This window comes from Rhyacophila brunnea, unplaced genomic scaffold, assembly GCF_057557595.1.
Source record: "Rhyacophila brunnea isolate RB1 unplaced genomic scaffold, BYU_Rbru_1.0 scaffold_7, whole genome shotgun sequence".
Taxonomy (NCBI): domain Eukaryota; kingdom Metazoa; phylum Arthropoda; class Insecta; order Trichoptera; family Rhyacophilidae; genus Rhyacophila; species Rhyacophila brunnea.
The window spans coordinates 33,454,123-33,475,701 of NW_028233339.1; the positions used below are offsets into that span (position 1 = coordinate 33,454,123).

Below are 21,579 nucleotides of genomic sequence, written 5' to 3' on the forward strand. Positions count from 1 at the left end.
CGTAAGTATAATAATATGTAACAATAGTGAATGTAAGAGAAATCCAGGAGGTGCATGTTGGGGATAACGCGTAAATATCACAAATAAAACAAATGGACAAGATAGCGGACAAGAGTAAGTACCTACTCGATTTGATATAGGTCGCTAAGCAGATGAACTAACAATGGGCTCAACAAAAATGCCGTCATACAGCGATATCCAAGTGGCACTAAATGCCCATAGTGATGCTCTACAGTCCGCTGGATAGACAAACTTATAAAGTACGGTGGATATACATAGCAGCAAAGAACTAGAGACCGAGAAGATTGGTGGGAGCTAAGGGAGGCCTTCATATAGCAGTGGATCGACCCCGATTAATGATGATGATTGATAATTTATTCCACATAATTCAATAGTCATCAGGACATGTTTCGTTCGCTTCAATGGGACATTATTAACTTATACAAAATTTGAAATATTACAGCAATATATAATAAATTTCTTTTCGTCAAAACTTATAAGGGAGGCCTTCATATAGCAGTGGATCGACCCCGATTAATGATGATGGCTAATAATTTATTCCACATAATTCAATAGTCATCAGGACATGTTTCGTTCGCTTCAATGGGACATTATTAACTAATACAAAATTTGAAATATTACAACAATTTATAATAAATTTCTTTTCGTTAATACTTCCATTTATTTATCTATCTATAGCTAAACAACTTAGAAACGGACCTGCGCAGAAGCACACGTACATTCGTGCGCATATAGTAAGTGTGTAAACGCTGCGTCCGAGTGTGAAAAGTCTGTTTTATACGATACAATGGTAAATATTTTTACAGTTTACAATGAATACCCCATCTCGATCGGAGTATTACAAAAAACCTTTACAAAGACAAGTACGAGAAATTATTGTTTTTAATGTGAGCAGTCCATACAATTATAATGGTAGGTAGATATATATTTTTATAAAAAATGATTTTCACAGTGTGCGTTTTATTACTACTTTACTAAAAATACCAATTAAAAGACATTATTTGAAAATTGTAAAAAAATGTGATTTGTTATCCATATTTAATATTGTATACCTACTGTTCACTTCCACTTAATAAGTCATAATTTGTGTTCTCCTAATTATTTAACTAACTGCAACAATATAATCAGTTAATGTGAGTTTATGATTAATTTCCTTCAAACTCAATAATTACCCAATATTAATTAACCTCACTATCATACTAACTACTAATAAATAAGAGTTGAAATTATTTTCATTAATTTTTTTATTGTTAATTATCAAATTATTATTGGGCTTCTGAGTTAATTGCTGAGAATAGAATTATTGTTATAAATTAAAAACCCGATTTTGTCAGATTGGTTTTCTCAAAAAATGACAACACAAAATTTTTATACACAAGACTAAAGCGTCTTTCTGTTGTCGCCGAGATCTTGTTGTAGACAGTAGTTTAGACAAGTGTTATTTTTTATATCTCTTGTATTGATAATTTAGATTGACAGTAATTGGCTATTAATTTAAATCATTTTACATTTATGTTTATTATTCATAATCAGTGTTTTCCGATTCCACGAATGTTTTATTAATGACTTGGTGATAATTAATCAATGTACTTACCCACATTTTTGTTAATTGGCTTAATTCCTTGTAACTGTTTATAGGTATTACGATATTAACTTATTATTAGGTACCTTATCAATTTATGCAAATTGAAGTGTCAATTTATGATTGCATTAATGTTTTACATTATATTAATTGGCGTATCGAAATACACAGAAGTTCTTGGAATTTTGTACTTATTTAATTACAGTTTACATCTTCAATAAATATTTTGGTAATTAAAATTTGTTTGTGAAAATAGCTGTGCATCCAAAATGTATGGTGGAGGGGTTGGTCAAATGTCACTATTTTTAATAAAGACGGGGGGTGATGATCTTATCTCCTGCCGCCTTCTTTCATTTGTTAAGAATGAGAAGACATAAATAGTTTCATCCAAGAAGTAGCCTGCATTGAATCCAAAACAATTCTCATGGGAGACAAAATTCTACGGCTATAATAGTATAATATAATTCATTTGCATTTTAATAATATTGATTTAAGTTTTTTTACTATTCTACTCGATTCATTTTCACATGGGTCAGTCACCAATGGCTAGTGCACACAGACACATAAAACAGTTATACATATTAGATGACATTCTCGTTATATTACAAATTAATATACATCATTAAGTACCTAATACGAAACAAGTTCAAAATTTGGTATACGTATACTTACTCCGTATACCTAAATTCAGCAGATGATATTACTCCTTAAGGTGACGCATCAGTGAAACGGCAAATAATTTTCAATTGTAGGCGCGACGAAATTTTGGACTCGCTCGCATTCAGTGAGAGAACGTCGAGCTAGAAACACGTCACTTTGCTTCGTGATGACGACGGGCCAATTAATTCTTAAATCGTGTAAAGATGACTAAAAACGTTACCCATTTACTTTTAAAAAAAAACATGTCAATGAATATATTATTATTGTTACTAATAGAACAAAAGTGCCCACCACCACCCGTCATATATGTTCAACCGTGGATATGCACGGCCGCTTTCTATGACGCTTTAAACGTGTCTGAAAGAAGTGATTTTAAGTGCTCATTCCGTCCCGAGACGGAGCCGCACGGGACTGATGCTGCAACCATGCACCGTAGTGCTTAAAGAAGAAAGTTAAGAAAGAAAATTTTTGTTTTTTGGACTGGCTCTGCTGTCCGCTGACGTTAAGCGCTTTGTGTACCCGCATACTGAGTGTCACGAATTGAAATGGATGAGTCTACAGAAGAGTCGGGACTATCCCGCTCCCCATACGACGCTGCAAATTTCTCAAATGCCGCAAAGTTGGCCTCGGTTGCTACCAGATCTCCATGACCAATTGGGCCCGTGTGAGGACGGACCCTGGCAAACAGCTCCGCTCGTTCGAATTCCATAAGCGGGCAATCCCAGAGGATGTGTTAAACATCTTGGTGGTCATGCCCGCAGGTACAACCCGGCCCATCTACTATCAAGCCAAACTCGTGGAGTCTGGCGGCAAACTTGCCATGGCCGGTGAGGAACTGGCTAATCCAGTGCGAAGGTTGGAGTCTTCTAGTTTGGTGCCTGCAGAATACGTCTGGAATTAAACGGTAAGTGTGCCGCCCCTTGGGGGAGGTGGTCCACCTCGCCTGCTATGCCGCAAATGCGGTCTTGTACACAATGTCACTTACAGTCTTCCTGTAAGGAAAGTCCTCGGATCTCTGCGGTGGTGTCAGATGGACACCGGCAAGTGTTGTGCTGATCCCCCTCAAGAGGAGGGTGATCGATCCTCTGACTTGGACGTGCAGATCGATGGGTAGCACCCCCGCGAGTACGGCAAGCGCGTCAGTAGAAATTGTGCGGTAGGCTTTGGTAAGCGAGATCAGCGCAAGTCGCTGCCCGCTTAGTAGTGCGCGTCTCACGAGAGTTAAGGAGTTTACTCGGGAATGCCAAATGCTGGAGGCGTAACCGGTAATTCCCATGAAAATTGCGCCGTATGCAACCTTAAGGGCTCTAGGCTTAAGTCCCCAATTGCTGCCTGCCATTCGGGCCATTCTCTGATAGGCCGAATTGGCCTTAGAGACGGCCGTCTTGGCATGGTGAACGAAAGACAGCTTGTCATCAAGAATTACTCCCAGATACGTAACTCTTTCGGAGAAACGCACTGAGGTCTGGCCAAAACGAAACGTGGGTGGCCGTCGAGTTATGTTGACCCGAGAACTACCCCTGAGGAGGACAGCTTCCGTCTTGCTCGGGGCAAAGGTCAGCTTGTTCAGCAACCCCCAATTAAGGATTCTGCCCAAGGGGTCCGTGGCTGCACGCTCAAGTGCTGGTCGGCTCGTCGCCCCAAGCAGGAGCAAGTCGTCGGCGTACGCAACGAGCGTGCAGCCCGGAGGTAGTGGCAGGGACAGAACATCGTCAAACAGTATGTTCCACAAAAGGGGACCCAGGACGGAGCCCTGGGACCAAGGGCCACCACGCAGTATCAAACGCGCCCGCGATGTCGAGAAAAATCCCAGCAACGAGGTCCTTGCCAGAGCTCTCCACAGAGTTGATCACAAAGCGAATCGCATCCTCGGTGGACTTTTCGGGTCTAAGCCCAAATTGTCTTTGCGAGATTGGACAGTTTTTCGACAGGTGATACTCAATCCTGCTGTTTATCAATCTTTTCAATATCTTCCCGAAGACGGGAAGGAGCGTAATCGGTCTATATGCTTTCGGGTCACAAGGAGGGCGACTGCCGGCTTTGGGGATCACCGTGAGGTGACCCTTCTTCCAGCAGTCGGGGAATATGCCACTACTCATGCATTCTTTGTAGAGTTGCGTGATCTCGTGTGAGGCAAGAGACCACGCCCTTCTCGCTAGCGCGTTATCTATGCAGTCAAGCCCCGGGGCTTTGCCGACCGGGAGGCTGGCAAACAGGATCCCTAGTTCGGACATGGTAGTGGCTGCGGATCGCGGAGTGTTTAAGGGGAGCAGTGCATAGACGCGAAGCTGCTGAAATCGGTCGTTGTCAATGTCGAGCGACTCGTTGTCCTGCGGGATAAGAGCATCCAACAGGACTGTGGCGGACTCTTCAGAGCTACTGGTGAACGATCCGTCGAGGCGCCGTACCGCTGACATGACTTTTCCGGGCCGTGAGCCCAGCTTCATCACGCGGAAGGGGGGCCCCACGGATCATTGCCACCCATTTCAGTGACGAACTCTCTCCAGTGCACCTTTTTAGCCTTACTGATTGCCTTTTTGAACTTGTCTAGTGGTCCTGTAGGTGACCGCAAGCGGATGGTCCGCCTGCGGTGGCCTCTCTAGCAATCTTCGCGCTGCTTGTAAGGCCCTTCTGGCCCTCCTCATCGCGTCTCTTAGTCTTGTCAGTCTCGGCTTCCACCAGGGTGCGAGGTTCGGCGGTCTCGGGGTCGTCCTTCCGATAGTGCCCTCCGCTTTTTCAATGATGAGATTCGTGAAGTCCTCAACCGCAGCGTGCATGTCTTTTGGCGGAGAGCGCGAGGCCATCCTGTCCAGACCCTCAGCAAACTCGCGGTCAAAACGTACCCAGTCGGTTCCCTTGGTCCTGAAACGCCTCGGCAGTGACTCGCTCACAAGTGCAGCGAGAGACGCGTGGTCCCTCTCAGTCCTGTAGGCGAACGTGATCAGACGGTGGTCGATTGCTGGCGCTTCCAGATGGACGCGTTCGGCAGAACCAGTGGAAATCAAAGTGATTCACGAAAAACCGTGAGATTTTCCGAAAATTTTCCGATGACTTCGAATGCAAGGGGGCTCCCGTCGATGCCTGGGAGCAAAACCCGACTTTTTTGAAACACTTTCTCGCGACACTTTATCAAAAAACTAACATTCAAAAAGATTTTCCGGTTTTACGGCTTTCCGGAGGAATCTCTCGAAAAAATTTATCACCGGGTTAACATTCACGAGCCAAAACAGAGAAACCTTTTTTTTCAAAATCGGATGACTTTTCGATTTTTAAAGCGCAAAAGACCCGGGAGCTACACGATGCACGGCTTACTCGAGAGTTTGTGGATTTATATGACAAATAATGTTTCGTTTGACAGGCGTCATTTGCACCCGCGACCCGCAATCCGCGCATCGCCTAGCAACGATCTTTTTAGACCGTGCTTCAACTGATTTAAGGCCTTAATAATGGAATTAGGTAAAGTATTGAGAATTTATTAACATTAGGTAGCTACTCACCTAATAAGAAATGTCACCGGGACGGTCGAACGGTAAGGAATAGGCATATAATGTCGGGTTCGAATGCCGGATTTGAAAAACTCAAAAGTTATTTTTTCAATATGTGTTTTGACCAAGACCCGCCAAAGATTGTAGCACTATAATTAATGATGATATATTTCTGTGAGGTATTTTCAGATTAATTGCGTAGTAGATAATATTTTATTTTACGGAAGATGGTTAAAACTAGTTGGTTGGGCCATTTATATTCCCATTCCCATCCTTAGTTCCCCACCCACCTCATAAATCCAGTAGTGTTGTCACAGGAGCAATTACGGGCAAAAAACTACCGTAACTACAAAGAGACAGGCGGTTACGACAAACCAGCCGACTCGGACAGCTTACCGTGGGTAGTAGTTAATGGAAAACTCAGGAGTAACTCAAAATATATCAAATAGACATTCGTTCAATTATACATACAAAAATCATTATCATTCGTCAATATCATTATCATCCATCTGTGAAACAAGTGTGCGAACAGGGTGACCCAAAACCACCAGTTCGTGTATGTATGACCCGTGGCAGTGCCAGTAGTCATCATTAAGGTCAGTGCCTCGTATTCTGGTTCATCACCCACTTCCCCTATATCCGGAATTCCTCATCTTCCTTCCAAATTACAGTCCACTGCAAAAAGCTCAACCACTAGTAATGAAACAAATATGAAAATTAAATAGCATAGTTGTTTCTATAGACAATTTATAAAATGGATTATATTTATATTTAGTATTATGTTATTGAAAGTGTGATGATTTATTTATAAATAAAAATTTGTGTAAATATTATAATTACGGCATTGTGAATATTTATAAATATTAAATATTTTTTTATTTGACACGATGTATTAAGATAATAATAATAATTATATTCTCGAAATCTTAGCTAAACACAAAAACATATTGCTACAAAAGTACGAAGAAACACTTGTCATTTAGTTGCTCAAAAAGTTATATTAGTTATATTTTACATATTTTTTATTGGACTGTATAATGTCATAATACATTATTTATTAGTTTTCCTGTACCAACTTGTTGAGTGACTGCTTTAAAGTACCTATCCTTATTACATCTTCTTCCATGGCGACTCTTGGTGTGTCGGTTGAGGATGAATATTTCTATGGTATGATTTTAGAGACATGGTCTACCACCACATATAAAAAGCATCAAAATTATCTTTATTCTTTTTTTAACGTTTAATTCTCAATATAAATAAAACTTCGTAAATAATTATTGATTTCTGGAAATATAATAAGTAGTTACCTACTTAATATTTTTATCAACGCTGCTTGGTAGGCGGTAATTGAAGACATCTTACATTTTTTTTTAAATTTATTTCACCTACGGCGCTAAAAAATTCAGCAGTCTCTTAACCCTGCCGTTACTGTAATGTTACTGACGAAAGTTTTATTGCAATCGGATGAATGGAATCGAAAAGCATACGAATAGAAGAATATAGAATGGAAGAACAAGAAGAAGAAGAAGATGGTTGTACTAATTCAGAAACCTTTGCGGGTGTTACCACAACAACTGACGAAGGTTTCATCGCAATCGGATGAATGGTATAAGAACCATACGAATAAAAGTAGATATAATGAGAAGAAGAAGATGGGTTTTTTAATTCAGGAACTTTCATGGGTGTGCATACAACCACTTACCAAAATTTCATCGCAATCGGATGAATGGTATAGGAACGCATACGGGACAGACAGATAGACAGACATTAATTTTTATATATAAAATATAGCCTATACTCTTTGCGCAAGTGTAAGGAATAAGTTGACAAAGTTTTATCAATTCAGAAACCTTTGCGGGCGTGAGCACAACACTTGATCAAAATTTCATCGCGATCGGATGAATGGTATAGGGACCATACGAATAAAAGAAGATAGAATGAAGAAAAAGAAGATGGTTGTACTAATGCAGAAACCTTTGTGGGTGTTACCACAACAACTGACGAAGGTTTCATCGCAATCGGATGAATGGTATAGGAACCATACGGGACAGACATAAAGACAGACAGACAAACAGACAGACAGACAAACAGACAGACAGACATTCATTTTTATATATAAGATATAGCCTATACTCTTCGCGCGAGCAATAAGTTGACAAAGTTTTATCGTAATCGGATGAACGGTATGGCAGCGCATAAAATACGAACAAACAAACAAATATTGATTTTTATATATTAGAAGATATATTCATGTGGATGGTCAACTGACTGACGCTCAACATGGTTTTCGATCTACTCGATCAACAGTTACCAACCTTATGGAATGTACTGAATACATATCTCGTTGTTGTAAAGTTGATGTAATCTATACGGGTATGACAAAGGCTTTCGATCGAGTTGATCATGATATTTAACTTAGTGCAGTAGGCGGAACGATTAATTTTGTAAATTTTTTCAAATCTTATTTTTCGCATCGTTGTCAATTAATATGTCGAGTACGCTGGGTGTTCATCTAAAGTCTTTCAAGCTCTTTCAGGTGCTCCTCAAGGATCAAATCTTGGACCTGGTATCCTTATAAGGTTTCCTATAAGCTTGATTTAGAATGCGTCCAGAAAAAATTTCTTTCATATTTAACCTTTTTCGATAATTCGTCATATGATTATTTTCCTACTGCCTTTATACAAGGCATGCTTACTTTTCAATCTCTTGAATCTCGTCGGTCTCTTCTGCTCTTGAAACACTTTTGCCTGTTATAGCGAGCGATGGTTTCCAATCTTGATGTCCCAATGAATTTGAATTAACATGCGCCTGTCAATTAACTACGTACAACAATATACCTAACGTGGTCGCAGCCATGATTTATTTTGGAACGAAACTGTTTCCTCGTGTCAAACATATCAAGCACCATTAGCGAGGGATCAGTAAATGCACTCCTTATAGGCATAGACATTTTCAATGATGTACATTGCCATTTGTTTTTGAAACTTTATTTTTCTGTATAAAATTGTATGTTTTTTGTTTTCAAAATTTTATTTTTCTGTGTTTATTATTGTTATTTTATTATTATTTGCTATTTTCTCTTCTCTCTTGTGAGGGTAATATTTGTTATAATGTAAATATCATGTTGTGTACGTCTTGAATTTAGATTTGTTATGTCCACAATTTTTTGTATTATTAATTAAATAAATAAATAATTTTCAGAACAAAGTTTTGAATACTAGATAGTACGTGTGTAACATAGTAAGCGTAAATCTGTAGTATTTTTTTAAAATTTTTTAATGTGGGTATATACCTACCTACTTAATTTCGTAATTAAAATTTGTACATAAGTCCATGTAGGTAAGTTAGTTATTTTTTTTTTAGTTTAATACATTTCGGTCACCCTATTCTATAAAAAGATACAGTAAACGATAATAAAATGTCAGGGTATGGATATTATTACTGATTTATTACCTTTATCGTTATTTAAAATTCTTATAAATAGTATTTGCATCTCAATAGTTATCATCGGTATTTGGTTTTTGTTCAAGCATACATCATGATGAATTTCGCTATACTTTCAGTAATAATTTTTACATTGTGTGAAAATGTTTCCTGCGGATACGGAGGTATTTTTTATACATAATATGTCGGTTTTCATAATGTATCCAATGTATTAATTTCTTTGATATAGACTATTCTTTCGTAAAGATGGCGCTGTGAGTACATTGCTGGTCCCAGAACACAAATTAGTCTGGATTATATTTTACTGTAGGTAATGTAGTTTTTTTTTAATATTTTCGTCATCCAATTCCGTTGGCCTTACACGTTGGACACTACATACTCACAAGTATTATGATAAAACACGTAAATATACTACAAATAGTAGACTGTGGACAATTACAGACGCTGATCATTAATGTTAGAGAATCCCATATAGAGAAATTGGTAGCCAAACATCATGATAATTCTTTTCATTTTATACTTCAAAAATAATTTATAATAGTCAGTATCTAGAGCAATGTTTCTTAACCTTTTTACATCCGCAGACTACAAAAAAAATCAAAAAAAAATTTGCGGACCATCAACATTGGAATAAACTAATAAATATTTAAATTCACACTCTTTTTTAAACAGTAGTTGTCGAAATATAATACAACCCCACTTCAAATGTGTGGTTTATAGGTAAAACACCCCCCCCCCGTCCTTCTATGAAACGATTTATTACTGTATACAATAGTGTCATTCATTCCGGAAATGACTTGTTGATTCATTCTGAACCCCTATAGGTGCACGAGTTCTGAAAGATATTTAATATAAGCTTTAAAAATGGATAGGTACTAACTATTTTTGAACTGCAGACAATTTTTGCGGCCTACCCAAAAATCTTCGCGGACCACCGGTTAAGAAACTATGATCTAGTGTATTTATGTGCCTTTTCGTATTGGTTATTTCATTGTATTAAAATAATAGTTCTACTATTTCAAATAGATTTATGAAATGAAATATATAAAAAAAAAACACTTACAATCTATATTAAGAGATGAGATATATTATAGACTTTCCCAGGTAAGCTCGGGGAACTATTATTGAGATTCTTATATTATATTTGTTTTTACATTTTGTCTTCAAATTTATTTATAATTGAATATAAATAAATATAAACACTAATATTAAATTTTTTAAAACATTAGTTTTTAATGTCATAAGCATCTGACTTGTGTGTTGTAATATATATAGTTAATTATTAATTATAGATTGAAAATATTTTAACAGGTGTCGCTTTCTCACACTATACTATATAGATAATTTACGTTCTCTACCAAATCATTGACAATAATTTTATTAGAATCAAACGTTGGCTTTTGGTACTTATATTTTTGATAATAGTTACTATTTGAACAAATTATTACGTGACGTATTAAATAATTTATATGATATGCTATGGAATCAATTCACTTAGACTTCCAATGATCTGAAGTAAAGTTTTTAAATACCAAATATAGGTACGTTTTATCATTATCAAGTGAATTCTATTTATTCTTTATTATCAATATTTTGCAGGATACGAAACACAAGACAATGTTGACATATTATACAAATTTTTCCCAACACCGAAGGTATGGAGTCAGGCGATAAGAATATGTCGTGAAGAAAATGCTACATTAGCTATGCCTGCTAATGCAGAGGAAGTGGCGGCACTAGTGAGAATTTTCAATCGATATCCTGCAACATCAATAGTTGGATCCCCTCATCCTGATTTCTTGCTTTTGGGTTTCCATGATATTTTCACCGAAGGAGAATACATAACCGAGACAGGTAACACTGATATTTTTTTTACTTAATAATAATCATCATTGCTATCCATACATTCGTTTCTAGATGTTTCGTTGCTGTAGGTAATATCTACAAATTATCTACAGCTAAATATCTGTATTATTATTTGCGACAACGAGTAACATTTTAAAAGTTCATAGCCTACCATATTGTAGCCCAGTGGTATCCAAACTGTGCGCAAGTTGTTTTTTCCAAGCAATCTTTATATAACGCGTATGATGAGTGGTCATAATGATATATTTTTGCACTATTTTGTGACTTCTATTACTCACGATGTTAAATTGTTTTGAATAGAAAATATCTCACTTTACCAACTGGTTTCAACAATAGTTTCAGGATGACAGTAATAGGCCATATGGCAAAGAGGTTATGCGTTGCTTGTAAGCAGCAAATTATGAAAGGAATATGAATACATTTTTTTTAAAACCCCCATAGTCGACGCAGTATGTCTATATTATGACTATTATATCAGAGACTAAAACTAATATGATGCGGCATTTTTGGTACTTATGGGTGGCACTTTACCTTGATGTGTCATTTGTAGGCTGGGCGATTTTTTCAAGTCAGAATCAGTCGAAAATGTGTATCTCTATTGTTTGTATGGCTTGGCGAGAAGACCATGGGTAGCTGTACCTAGTTTGATTTTAACATAGCCCTAATTAGTAGTTTTTTAGGGTGTCATTAGAAAATATTTAGACACAAAAAGGGATCACGAGACGATAACGTTTGGAAACCTTTGCTTTAATCCATTGAAGACACATACAAACAGGTGTCAACATCAATATATAATACATCAATAAACTAACATCTTGTTTTATAATATGCATTATTTAACAGACATTTATATGGAAAGGGAAATTATTTTTAAATCTTTGTGCTGACTATCTATATTACGTTGCTTATGAGTTATGATGGTTGTATTATTTGTTATATTACTATTTACAGATACTTCAATTCACAAGTATTGCAAGAGCCCGTTTCCTTCATTTTACACCAACGACCAAGGGACCAAGTTTTTTGTTAATGAGATGTGCAACCGAATGTTTTAAAGTTTACAAAAAAGCCAGTTGGACCATGATACTTCAAAGGATAACCAATAATCAAATACCTCCATAACAGTGTCGCTAAATTTCAAAATCCGCTATATTTTTTTAATAATTAAGATAATAAAGGTATATTAAATATCAATGGATTCGTTATTAAAAACTCTACACGAAAATGTTATTACCTCTTTCAAAATCCGCTACGATTGACTGTCGTTTATGAAACAAAATCAATGCGTCTATCAATTCCCGCTATAAACTACTGTTACAAGTTCTAAAGTACTGTTCTAAAACCTTTTTGGTTCAAAAAGTTTTTATTGATTTTGTCATAATATTAAAAAAGTGTTTTAGCGGGCTTAGAGATTTAGCGACAATAATTAAAATAACTTGTGCAAAAATAGAAATGTCAATAAAAGACTCCATCAAATTTAAATAATTATTTAGACATTTTAATCACGTATGTTCAAGCCATTAAGTGATTTTTTTTCCCCGACCATGTCCGATCCTGATAGGATCATATGGGCCACCACAGAGTGGAGGTTTGTATTGACAGATTTTGTTTTTTACGAGAAATGGATGTCAGCCACTTGCTCAACCTATTAGGTCCATACACACACAAATTGAAAAACAATTTTTGTACTTGCCAGACCCAGGATTCGAACCTGGGACCCACGGCTTTGTAGTCCAACGCTTATGCCGCGCGGCCACCGTGGGTTATTAAGTGATTATAATAAGTTGTAATTTTTGTAATGTTTTAGGTCTCCCAATACAATATTTTTTCCACAAATGGTTACCCAATGATCCAAATAATGGAGGAGGCAATGAAGATTGTGGCTCTTTGCATCGTACTGGATTCTTAAATGACTACCCATGTGCAGTACCTGGAGTTTTCATATGCCAAAAACAGATGAACTCTGGTTGTAGCATACCACAAAGTGACGGATGTATACCGGACGATAAAGGTTAGTAATATTGAATTATATTTTAATACATTATTATAGATTGCATGGTCTGGTTCAAAAAGGAAAAAACGCACATATTATGTGAAAATGTGTGGAATACCAGAGTTAATTTTATTTTATATTATAATGTAGTTGACTATAAAGAAATTCTCATAGTTAATAAAATAAAAAACATGGCAATTTTACTATTCGATTATTTTCAATATTTGAAGAACAATATTATGTTATTTATTATTTAAGTGCAGTAAACCGTTTCAATATGAGAGACAATAAATTTGAGTTTATTTCTCGATGTACCTACATACCAGTGAGTTAAGGTTTAGATTAATGTTTTTTTTGTAAACCCTACATGTTATTCACTAAAAGGAGATTGTTATCATTATTTTTTTATTAATCGCTTTTGAATTTATTTTTATAAACACTATAATAATTATAATTACATTAAACTCTACATTTTTTATATATTTGTTTGATAGTGATTTTTCTGCATAACAGCATCCAAGTTTAATTTATTTTTATCAGTTCCATTTTCTATGTTTTCATATATTTAGTATATTTTTTATGTATATATATATATATCTTGTAGATAAGTTTCTCTTCACCGTCAAAAAATATATCAATTTAATTTGAACCGATTTGATTGATAAAAAACCCCTAAATCCTAATCTATCTAAATAAAATCTTAAATAATTAATGCTTATTGAGTCTCATTTTATTTTCAAATAGATATTTTATACAAAAGAGTTTTAATTTTTCGATCTATATAATAATCTTATATTAGCAACCTATTTATTCGTTTGAAGACTGTGTAAAATTGCCAAATAAATTGACATATACGGCATTAATGACATGAATGGTTTTTGGTATTTTTTAAATTGTTTTTAATGATTTTTTGGATCAGGATATATATATGCTCCTCAGTTGGGAAGTGTGTATAAGCTACATATGAATATAAAGCCATGGGCAGAGGCACGGATAATATGCGAATCCGAAGGAGGATACCTTGCCATCATCAACAGCGTGGCTGAAAAGGACTTTTTGGTGAAGTTGTTCATCGAACCTGATAACAGAGTCCTTTTTGCATTTCATACTGACTTCGTATTGCTAGGTTTCCATGACATGTTTAAGGAAGGACAATTCGTAACAGTAGAAGGTAATAACATACTCACTTAATAATAAAATACATACATTATAAATAATTGCAATGGTAGAGTGTGGTTAGCAGTCAGTTGATATTATTTTAGGTAGTGTCAATGATTCAATACCTCCTACAAAAGTATTATCACTGCGAGCGAATTTGAAAGTTAAAAAATCATACATTTTATTTAAAATTTCTTTTAAAACAATCAAAACGTATCTAAAAACAAAAAGATTTTATTATTATTTTTAAATTTAAAAAAAACTTAAAATTCAGAATAAAACTACTTACATACTTTTTGCATATTTGGGAAGATAGATTTTTATTCCTACATTGTATACAATGAAAGTTTTTTTATTAAAAAGTTTAAACTTTTTTTTCTTATTTTAAAACTTTCGTTTTTTCAGAAAATATAAATATATAAAGGATTTCAATTTAGATTTATTTCTAAATTGAAATAATTTTTAGTTACATCAATAATTAGAATTTTACCCGCATCAAAGCTTGATTCGATATAGATTTAAAAAATAGTTATATATTATGGTTTGTATTAACAGATTTTTGTCTTTACAAAGTGATCGATGTTAGCCACTTGCTCAACCTATTCGGTCCATAATCTTATAAGGGATGTTGTCGTTACTTACTTTGTTCCAACTACATCCGTTATTCGTTTGATATCAGATAGGTTGCTCGTGTGTGTGACAAGTGTTTGGGCAGAGTTGAATAATACATGAAATGGTATTTTATATCGTTTATATTACGACGCACATTAACTTGTTTGTTATTACACGGTAAATAACATGGTGTTAAATAAAATTATATTATATCGCTAAGATTTAACATGAATCTTTTAACTTGATAATTCAGCGAATACTGGAGCGTCCTTATAGAATCCACACAGGAACGAGGTCTCTAGACTACTGTCAGATTCTTACTTTCGCTTTGCCACTGTCTATGCCCCAAACATGAGCATAGACAATGGCGTGGCAGTTGTAGAGTTGGGTAAAACCTGTATACTCTGACTCAAATACAAATTGAAAAATAATATGTGTATTTGCCAGACCCAGGATTCGAGCCTGGGACCTACGAAATTATAAGCCAACGCGTAAGCTGCTCGACCATTGTGGGAGTTTTGATTACCTTTTTATAATTAATGTTCTCAATAAAATCTGTTCAGTTGCATTTTTGCTAAAGATGTTACTCTTACCCATCTCTTACTCTTAATTAAACAAATATACTCAGTTTTGTAATTTTATTGGTACTATGATACATTTTTAAAAATATATCCCCCATTATTATACTACTGCTTTTTTCTGCGTACGTTAACAAAACTCTCGGAAACAGAAATACATAGTATTATTATATAAGTATATTATAGAAATCATCGATTCACTATAAATATTGCGAATATTTAAAAATATTTTTGTTAGTTGATGTCGAATAATACTTGACTTACTTACTTAGAAATGATTGTATTCAACTGTTGATTTTAAGACATACCTGTCATTGTGTTATATAATACAATATTTTTGTAAAATATAAATTATTTTATAGATATTTATTTTTAAAACTAATATAAAAAATAGTGTTTAACCAATGTATGCTATCAGTGCTAACATATGCGCGTGTGTAACATAGATCTTTAGACGGGTCGCACAGAAAAACTCGTCTCGACTGTGATTTTGCAGATTTTATTTAACAAAATAATATGTTACTTAACGTACTGTTAAACGCACCATGCAATACATTGTTTATTTTATTCTAATATTTGAAGGTGATTTATTGGAACTTACGGGATTCACGCAGTGGGGTGGTGGTCAACCAGATTCAGGAGCAAATGAAAATTGTGGATCAATGCACACTACTGGATTACTTCACGACTTCCCGTGTTCTGTTCGAGCGGTATTCATCTGCGAAAAAAAAGGAATCATCAGCAATCTGCGTAAAAGATAATAATTAGAAATTAGAATCATCCCATGTATAGCATCAGTGTATTTAGTATAATAATGAACACTACCCTTTTGAAAAATTAAACTTTACGATAAATTAATATCCACTACTTTTATTATCGTAGGGGAAAAACCAAAGAGTGATTGCGCTGTATAAAAAATAGTTTAATGTACTTTAATAATTAAAAGCTTAGGAGTGCGTAACTTGTAGTAATTAACTACATATTATTATTTAGTAGTTTTTTTTAATTAATCTGTAATTAAAAACTAATATTCACGTGAATTAATATTATGTATAATTAATTCGTTAATTTAAAACAATAATTATTAATGTCGTTGTATGACTATAATGGATGAAACTTTATGCTGCATTATTTTGATATTGAATTAATATTTGTTTCGCCTTTTGCAAGATTTTTTTTGCTAGTTTGCCGTTAAACAATAATAAATTTCAACTTTTAATCAATTCTTTTGTATTCAAGAGACAGTATTTCGATATGCAGTAATATTATGAACTATGCACTAAAATAGAAAGTCAAATGTTAAGTAAAACTATGTCTTTTTTCATGACATTTATTTACCTATCCAAAATACAGCATTACATCTGACAATTGAACAATACTTTAAGTTGCTGAGGTAAAACAAACCTTTTAATTGACGTTTTCCAACTGCCCGTCGATGCACGCCGAAATCAAATCGGATATGAAAAGACTCATGAACGGAAAGGCACCGGGGGAGATGGCCTTTATTCCTAATTCTCCAAATAATACAGTCCGAGCGCAATCCTTCAACCGATATTTTATCTGACAATAAGGCCTCCTATATAATATTATGTTAGATTATAGAGTAATGGTTTAATTTAAAAATAAAAACCTAATGTAAATATTATCATTATCTCATAGCGAGTGTTTCGAAAAATAAATATGTTTTTGATCGTCGCGCAGTACGAAAGATAATATTATGTTCTCGGAATAAAACACTATTTTAGCCAAATACCTATGAAAATATTGTATTTCTACTTAAGCTGGCTCGCACATCTAAGCTCGCCTCGTCTGCCGCACAGTCATAAATCAAACCTCTTAGGAAAGTCGTACCGATGTTGCATATGAAGACCTCCCATATAGGCGACTAGCGACAGTCGCGCGTAACTTCTCTAAACGTGGATATGTATGGTGTGTTCATAAATATAAAAAAATATTAAAATTATGAATTGGTCAAAAATCTATACACTGAAAAATAGAAAACTTAATAAATTACATTTTAATAATAAATATGACTATAAAATAATATGTAATAATAACATGGGATCCTGCACCAAATTCACATTATCTTTGACTTAAAATAAAAAAATATTATTCTTTTTAATGTTTTCAGATACATATTTATTAATCAATATAGGTGACATTGTAAATTATCAAAAAATGTCTCAAATTGCAAGCATTGTATTTTTCCGTTAGGTGCCTCTGGAAGAAAGGTTTAGTAAAGACATCGCCTTAAAAGTCTCACTACAGGTTGGTACCGAATGCCATCGTTTTTTTACCACTGAAAATCACATGTCCCCATAATATCATATATTTAATGCGTAATACGAATGACCGCGTAGCTTGGCCGTGACGGTACTGTAGCCGGTGTGGCTTACCCAAGGTATTGGTCCTAGCTGTCTCATATGCAGCATGCAGGACACACAGCGGTCGAAATGAAAAATTTTACGAACCGGAGCGCTCGATAATTTTACGAAAATATCAACTATATCATACTATACTACATTAATTATTGTAAATGTGATTTATAAAAATAAGTGTGTTATTTTTTATTAATATTAAATATCTAACTCAGACGGTCAAATTAATATTTCCACGAGACGGAGCGATAATTTTGTGGATTTTATGAACCGGAACGGCGCTCCGGTGCGTTCCGGTCCATTTCGAGCCCTGAGGACACATAAAAAAACATCTGTTGTTGCCCAATAGTGGATGCTGGAAACCTAGACTGCTAAGTCTTGAGTGCTATTTTGTAGGCAAACCGTCTACCTGTAAGGTACGTCCTCAGATCTCGCCAGGAGTGTCAGATGGGTACCCTCCATGATACTGTTGATCGTCTTCAAGATTCCAGTGATCGATCGTCGTACTAATAAAGCCTGAGCATATCTATTTGCACAAGCAACGAGTGGTCCACTGTTCAGCAGTGAAAATCAGATCTCAGATTGCTTGAAATATTGATTCGTCCTTTCTCGTTTCAAATTGAATTATAAAAAAAATCTCAGATCAAATATATTAACTATCAGTGTTATTTATAAATAATATACATTCCTATTATTCATCAGCTGTCAAAGTCAGACTAGTCGGCTTTCTACTTGAGTCGGCAACGGGGTCAATCATCCCGTCTTCAAGTTCTCCATATTCTCACAAAGTTAGTTACCTACTTCTCGATAGTCTTTGTGACATATTTGTGTATGAAAAGACAAAACAGTCAAATGAAGTTCAATTTATCTTTGATGTTTTGAATGCATGATGATGACGATTTATTATTGTTGACATTTTTGTAAAATTCGAGCAATTTACGCGGTTGGCTGACTCGACATCAAAGCAATTCACCTCGTCTGCCTTTACCGAAACCTTCGTGATGAAGGCCAATATAATATTAACTTCGATGGTCCATAGCAGTGGCGAAGGCTCCATACTAGGCGATTATTTAACGCCTACCTTCTAAGAAAAATAGATTAAAGACATTATAAAGTTAAAAAAAATAAACAGCATCATCTGTCGTCAATAACTTCACGTATTGAATTTAGAATTCATATCAAAGTTTAAAAAATATGCAACAGCGGCATCTGTCTTCAACTATTGTATTTATACGAATATTGTGTAGAAATTAGGATTTTTTGTATGGACTTTATAGGCCGTGACGGTCAAATGACCTCAGCCCCGTCTATCAAAATAATATATGCAATACCTTCCATTTCTTTTATGCATAATATTATTATCTATGACTACAGTTTTGTCCAAAATAATTAATAGTGTAGGATGTGAAGGGGTACATTGATTCACATGCTATAAATCGAGTTTTGGCTTTGCTATCAGGTTAAAATTTTTAACTATAGGTATAAGCAAATACTGGTACTAAGTTTACAATAAAAGTTTTAAATCTAACTGCCACCAAATAACAGCGCCATTGTAACATAGATATGTCTTTGGTGATGTTAAAAGTTTTATTTTCTCTCGCAAATGTTTGTTTTTCTCCACAGTGAAATCTTTATAAAACCAAGACGTTAATAGTTTTTTGATAAGTTAATACATTTATGTAACCGATATTTGAGATACAAGCTAGCAAATTATATTTTTGCAGAGTGAATAAATATGTTTTTAAAATAAGGTGGCATGCCGGGGCACACTGATGCAATAAAAAGCGGGGTACATTGATAATACATCACAGATATAATTTATTAATACAATATTATATTACTAACGTCAGTGGCCAATATCTGTTTTTTTTTGTATGACGATCGTTCAACTTACATAAAAAAAGAGAGAACGAATATTGATGAAAAGAATTTGTAACCCGGAATACAAGCAGTATTAATGTAATAAATATATTTTTCAAAGTATTAAAATATATTATTTAGTTATTCATCTATGTAAAATATTTGTTTCATTTACATTAGTCACTGATCCCAACAATTATCATAATTATAACCTTGTAAAAACAAATTATACTAGGTGTATCAATCTGCCCCTATAATTATTGTATCAATGTGCCTCGGCACCGGATAATATTGTTTAAAATTGATTTATAAATTACTATGCTAATTTTTCATAAAATCGCGTATGAACAATCATACTCAATACTTTTAAGAAAAAAATGGTTGAAACTTGAAACACATTAGTAAACATATTAATATTTAGGGAGATAATAATATGATGGTACGAAAAAAAATCATATCAATGTGGGGTACATTGATACGTCTTCGTCTACGTATATATTATGTATTTAAGTCATCCAACAAGATCAATGATAGATGAATACAATATTAGTTATATTATAAATTTATTTATAGTCCCAATAACAGACGGCCACAGAAAGCATAATTAAATCAAACAATAAAATACTTAGTAAGTAAGTAAGTTTAGTTTTAGTAAGTTTTCTAAATTAGAAAAACCATCTTCTTCTTCATCGTATCTTCTTTTATTCGTATGGTTCCTATACCATTCATCCGATTGCAATGAAACCATCGTCAGTTGTTGTGGTAACACCCGCAAAGGTTTCTGAATTAGTACCACCATCTTCTTCTTCTTCTTCTATTCTATATTCTTTTATTCTTATGCGTTCCTATTCCATTCATCCGATTGCAATAGAACTTTCGTCAGTAATTGTGCCAACACCCGCGAAGGTTTCTGAATTAGTACAACCACCTTCTTCTTCTTCTTATATTATATATTCTTCTATTCGTATGCGTTCTTATACAATTCATACGATTACAATGAAATTTTGATCAAAAGTGTTGTGCTCACGCCCGCAAAGGTTTCTAAATAGATATAACCATTTTTTTCTTCTTTTTCTACTATTCTATCTTCTTCTATTTGTATGTGTTCTTATACCATTCATCCAATTGCGATGAAATTTTGACCAGTTGTTGTACGCACGCCCCCAAAGGTTTCTAAATTAATACAACCATCTTCTTATTCTTTTTCTTCTATTTTATCTTCTTCTATTCGTATGCGTTCTTATACCATTCATCCGATTGCGATGAAATTTTGACCAGTTGTCGTGCGCACGCCCGCAAAGGTTTCTAAAAAGTAAGTATTATATAAAATACAAAGTTTGTTGTTTAATTTTTTCATTAAATTTTGATTTTTTTTACTACATATTAATAACATTAATATCGTTTGCATATTTTGGATTCGATTTTATTTTAGTGTTCTTTTGTTTGACCTTACTCCTATTAGAATTATTTTAATATTGCCATACCTATTGTATTACACAGATATTTTAATATTAAAAAAATAATTTCCTCTTATTATTTTTTAAATATCTCAGATAAATATAAGACTCCAGAAGACGCGACCCTGTGCGAAACCGGGTACTTCAGCTGGTTAGTTATAAGATTGATTAACCAAAATAAAATTCAATATTATGTAAGTATCCACATAGTTCAATAGTCATCACTGGGTCTATTCTTTACACAAAGCGGATATCGACTGTAGTTTATCATAATTATGACGTATTGATGTACATATTATAATTGATACAATAAGTTAGCCGTCTAAACTGTTAAAACTGTCTATCTCGCTCTAAAAGTTAACATAGCCAAGAGAGGGATTGGTAAAACATAGCACTTTTTGACAGTTTATTGTAAAAATTAACCTTATCAATACATAAATATGATAAACTACCGCCGATAGCCGCCTTATGTTTACAATAGACAT

General features: G+C 34.4%; 1 protein-coding gene across 3 annotated transcripts; it reads left to right on the forward strand.

The window, feature by feature from the left end:
• The first annotated feature begins 705 nt into the window (after positions 1-705).
• On the forward strand, positions 706-16,257 carry LOC147064744 (hemolymph lipopolysaccharide-binding protein-like). Of its 3 annotated transcripts, none has more exons than XM_085958026.1 (5): positions 706-933; positions 10,792-11,046; positions 12,866-13,069; positions 13,971-14,222; positions 15,982-16,257. In XM_085958026.1, the coding sequence occupies exons 1-5, from the start codon at positions 834-836 to the stop codon at positions 16,158-16,160; spliced, it is 990 nt and encodes a 329-aa protein (XP_085814152.1). In that variant the 5' UTR covers positions 706-833; the 3' UTR covers positions 16,161-16,257. The 3 variants fall into 3 exon arrangements, with proteins under 3 accessions (XP_085814152.1, XP_085814153.1, XP_085814151.1); XM_085958027.1 differs by lacking the exon at positions 706-933 and adding an exon at positions 9,255-9,502; XM_085958025.1 differs by lacking the exon at positions 706-933 and adding an exon at positions 9,255-9,356.
• The last annotated feature ends 5,322 nt before the right edge of the window (positions 16,258-21,579 follow it).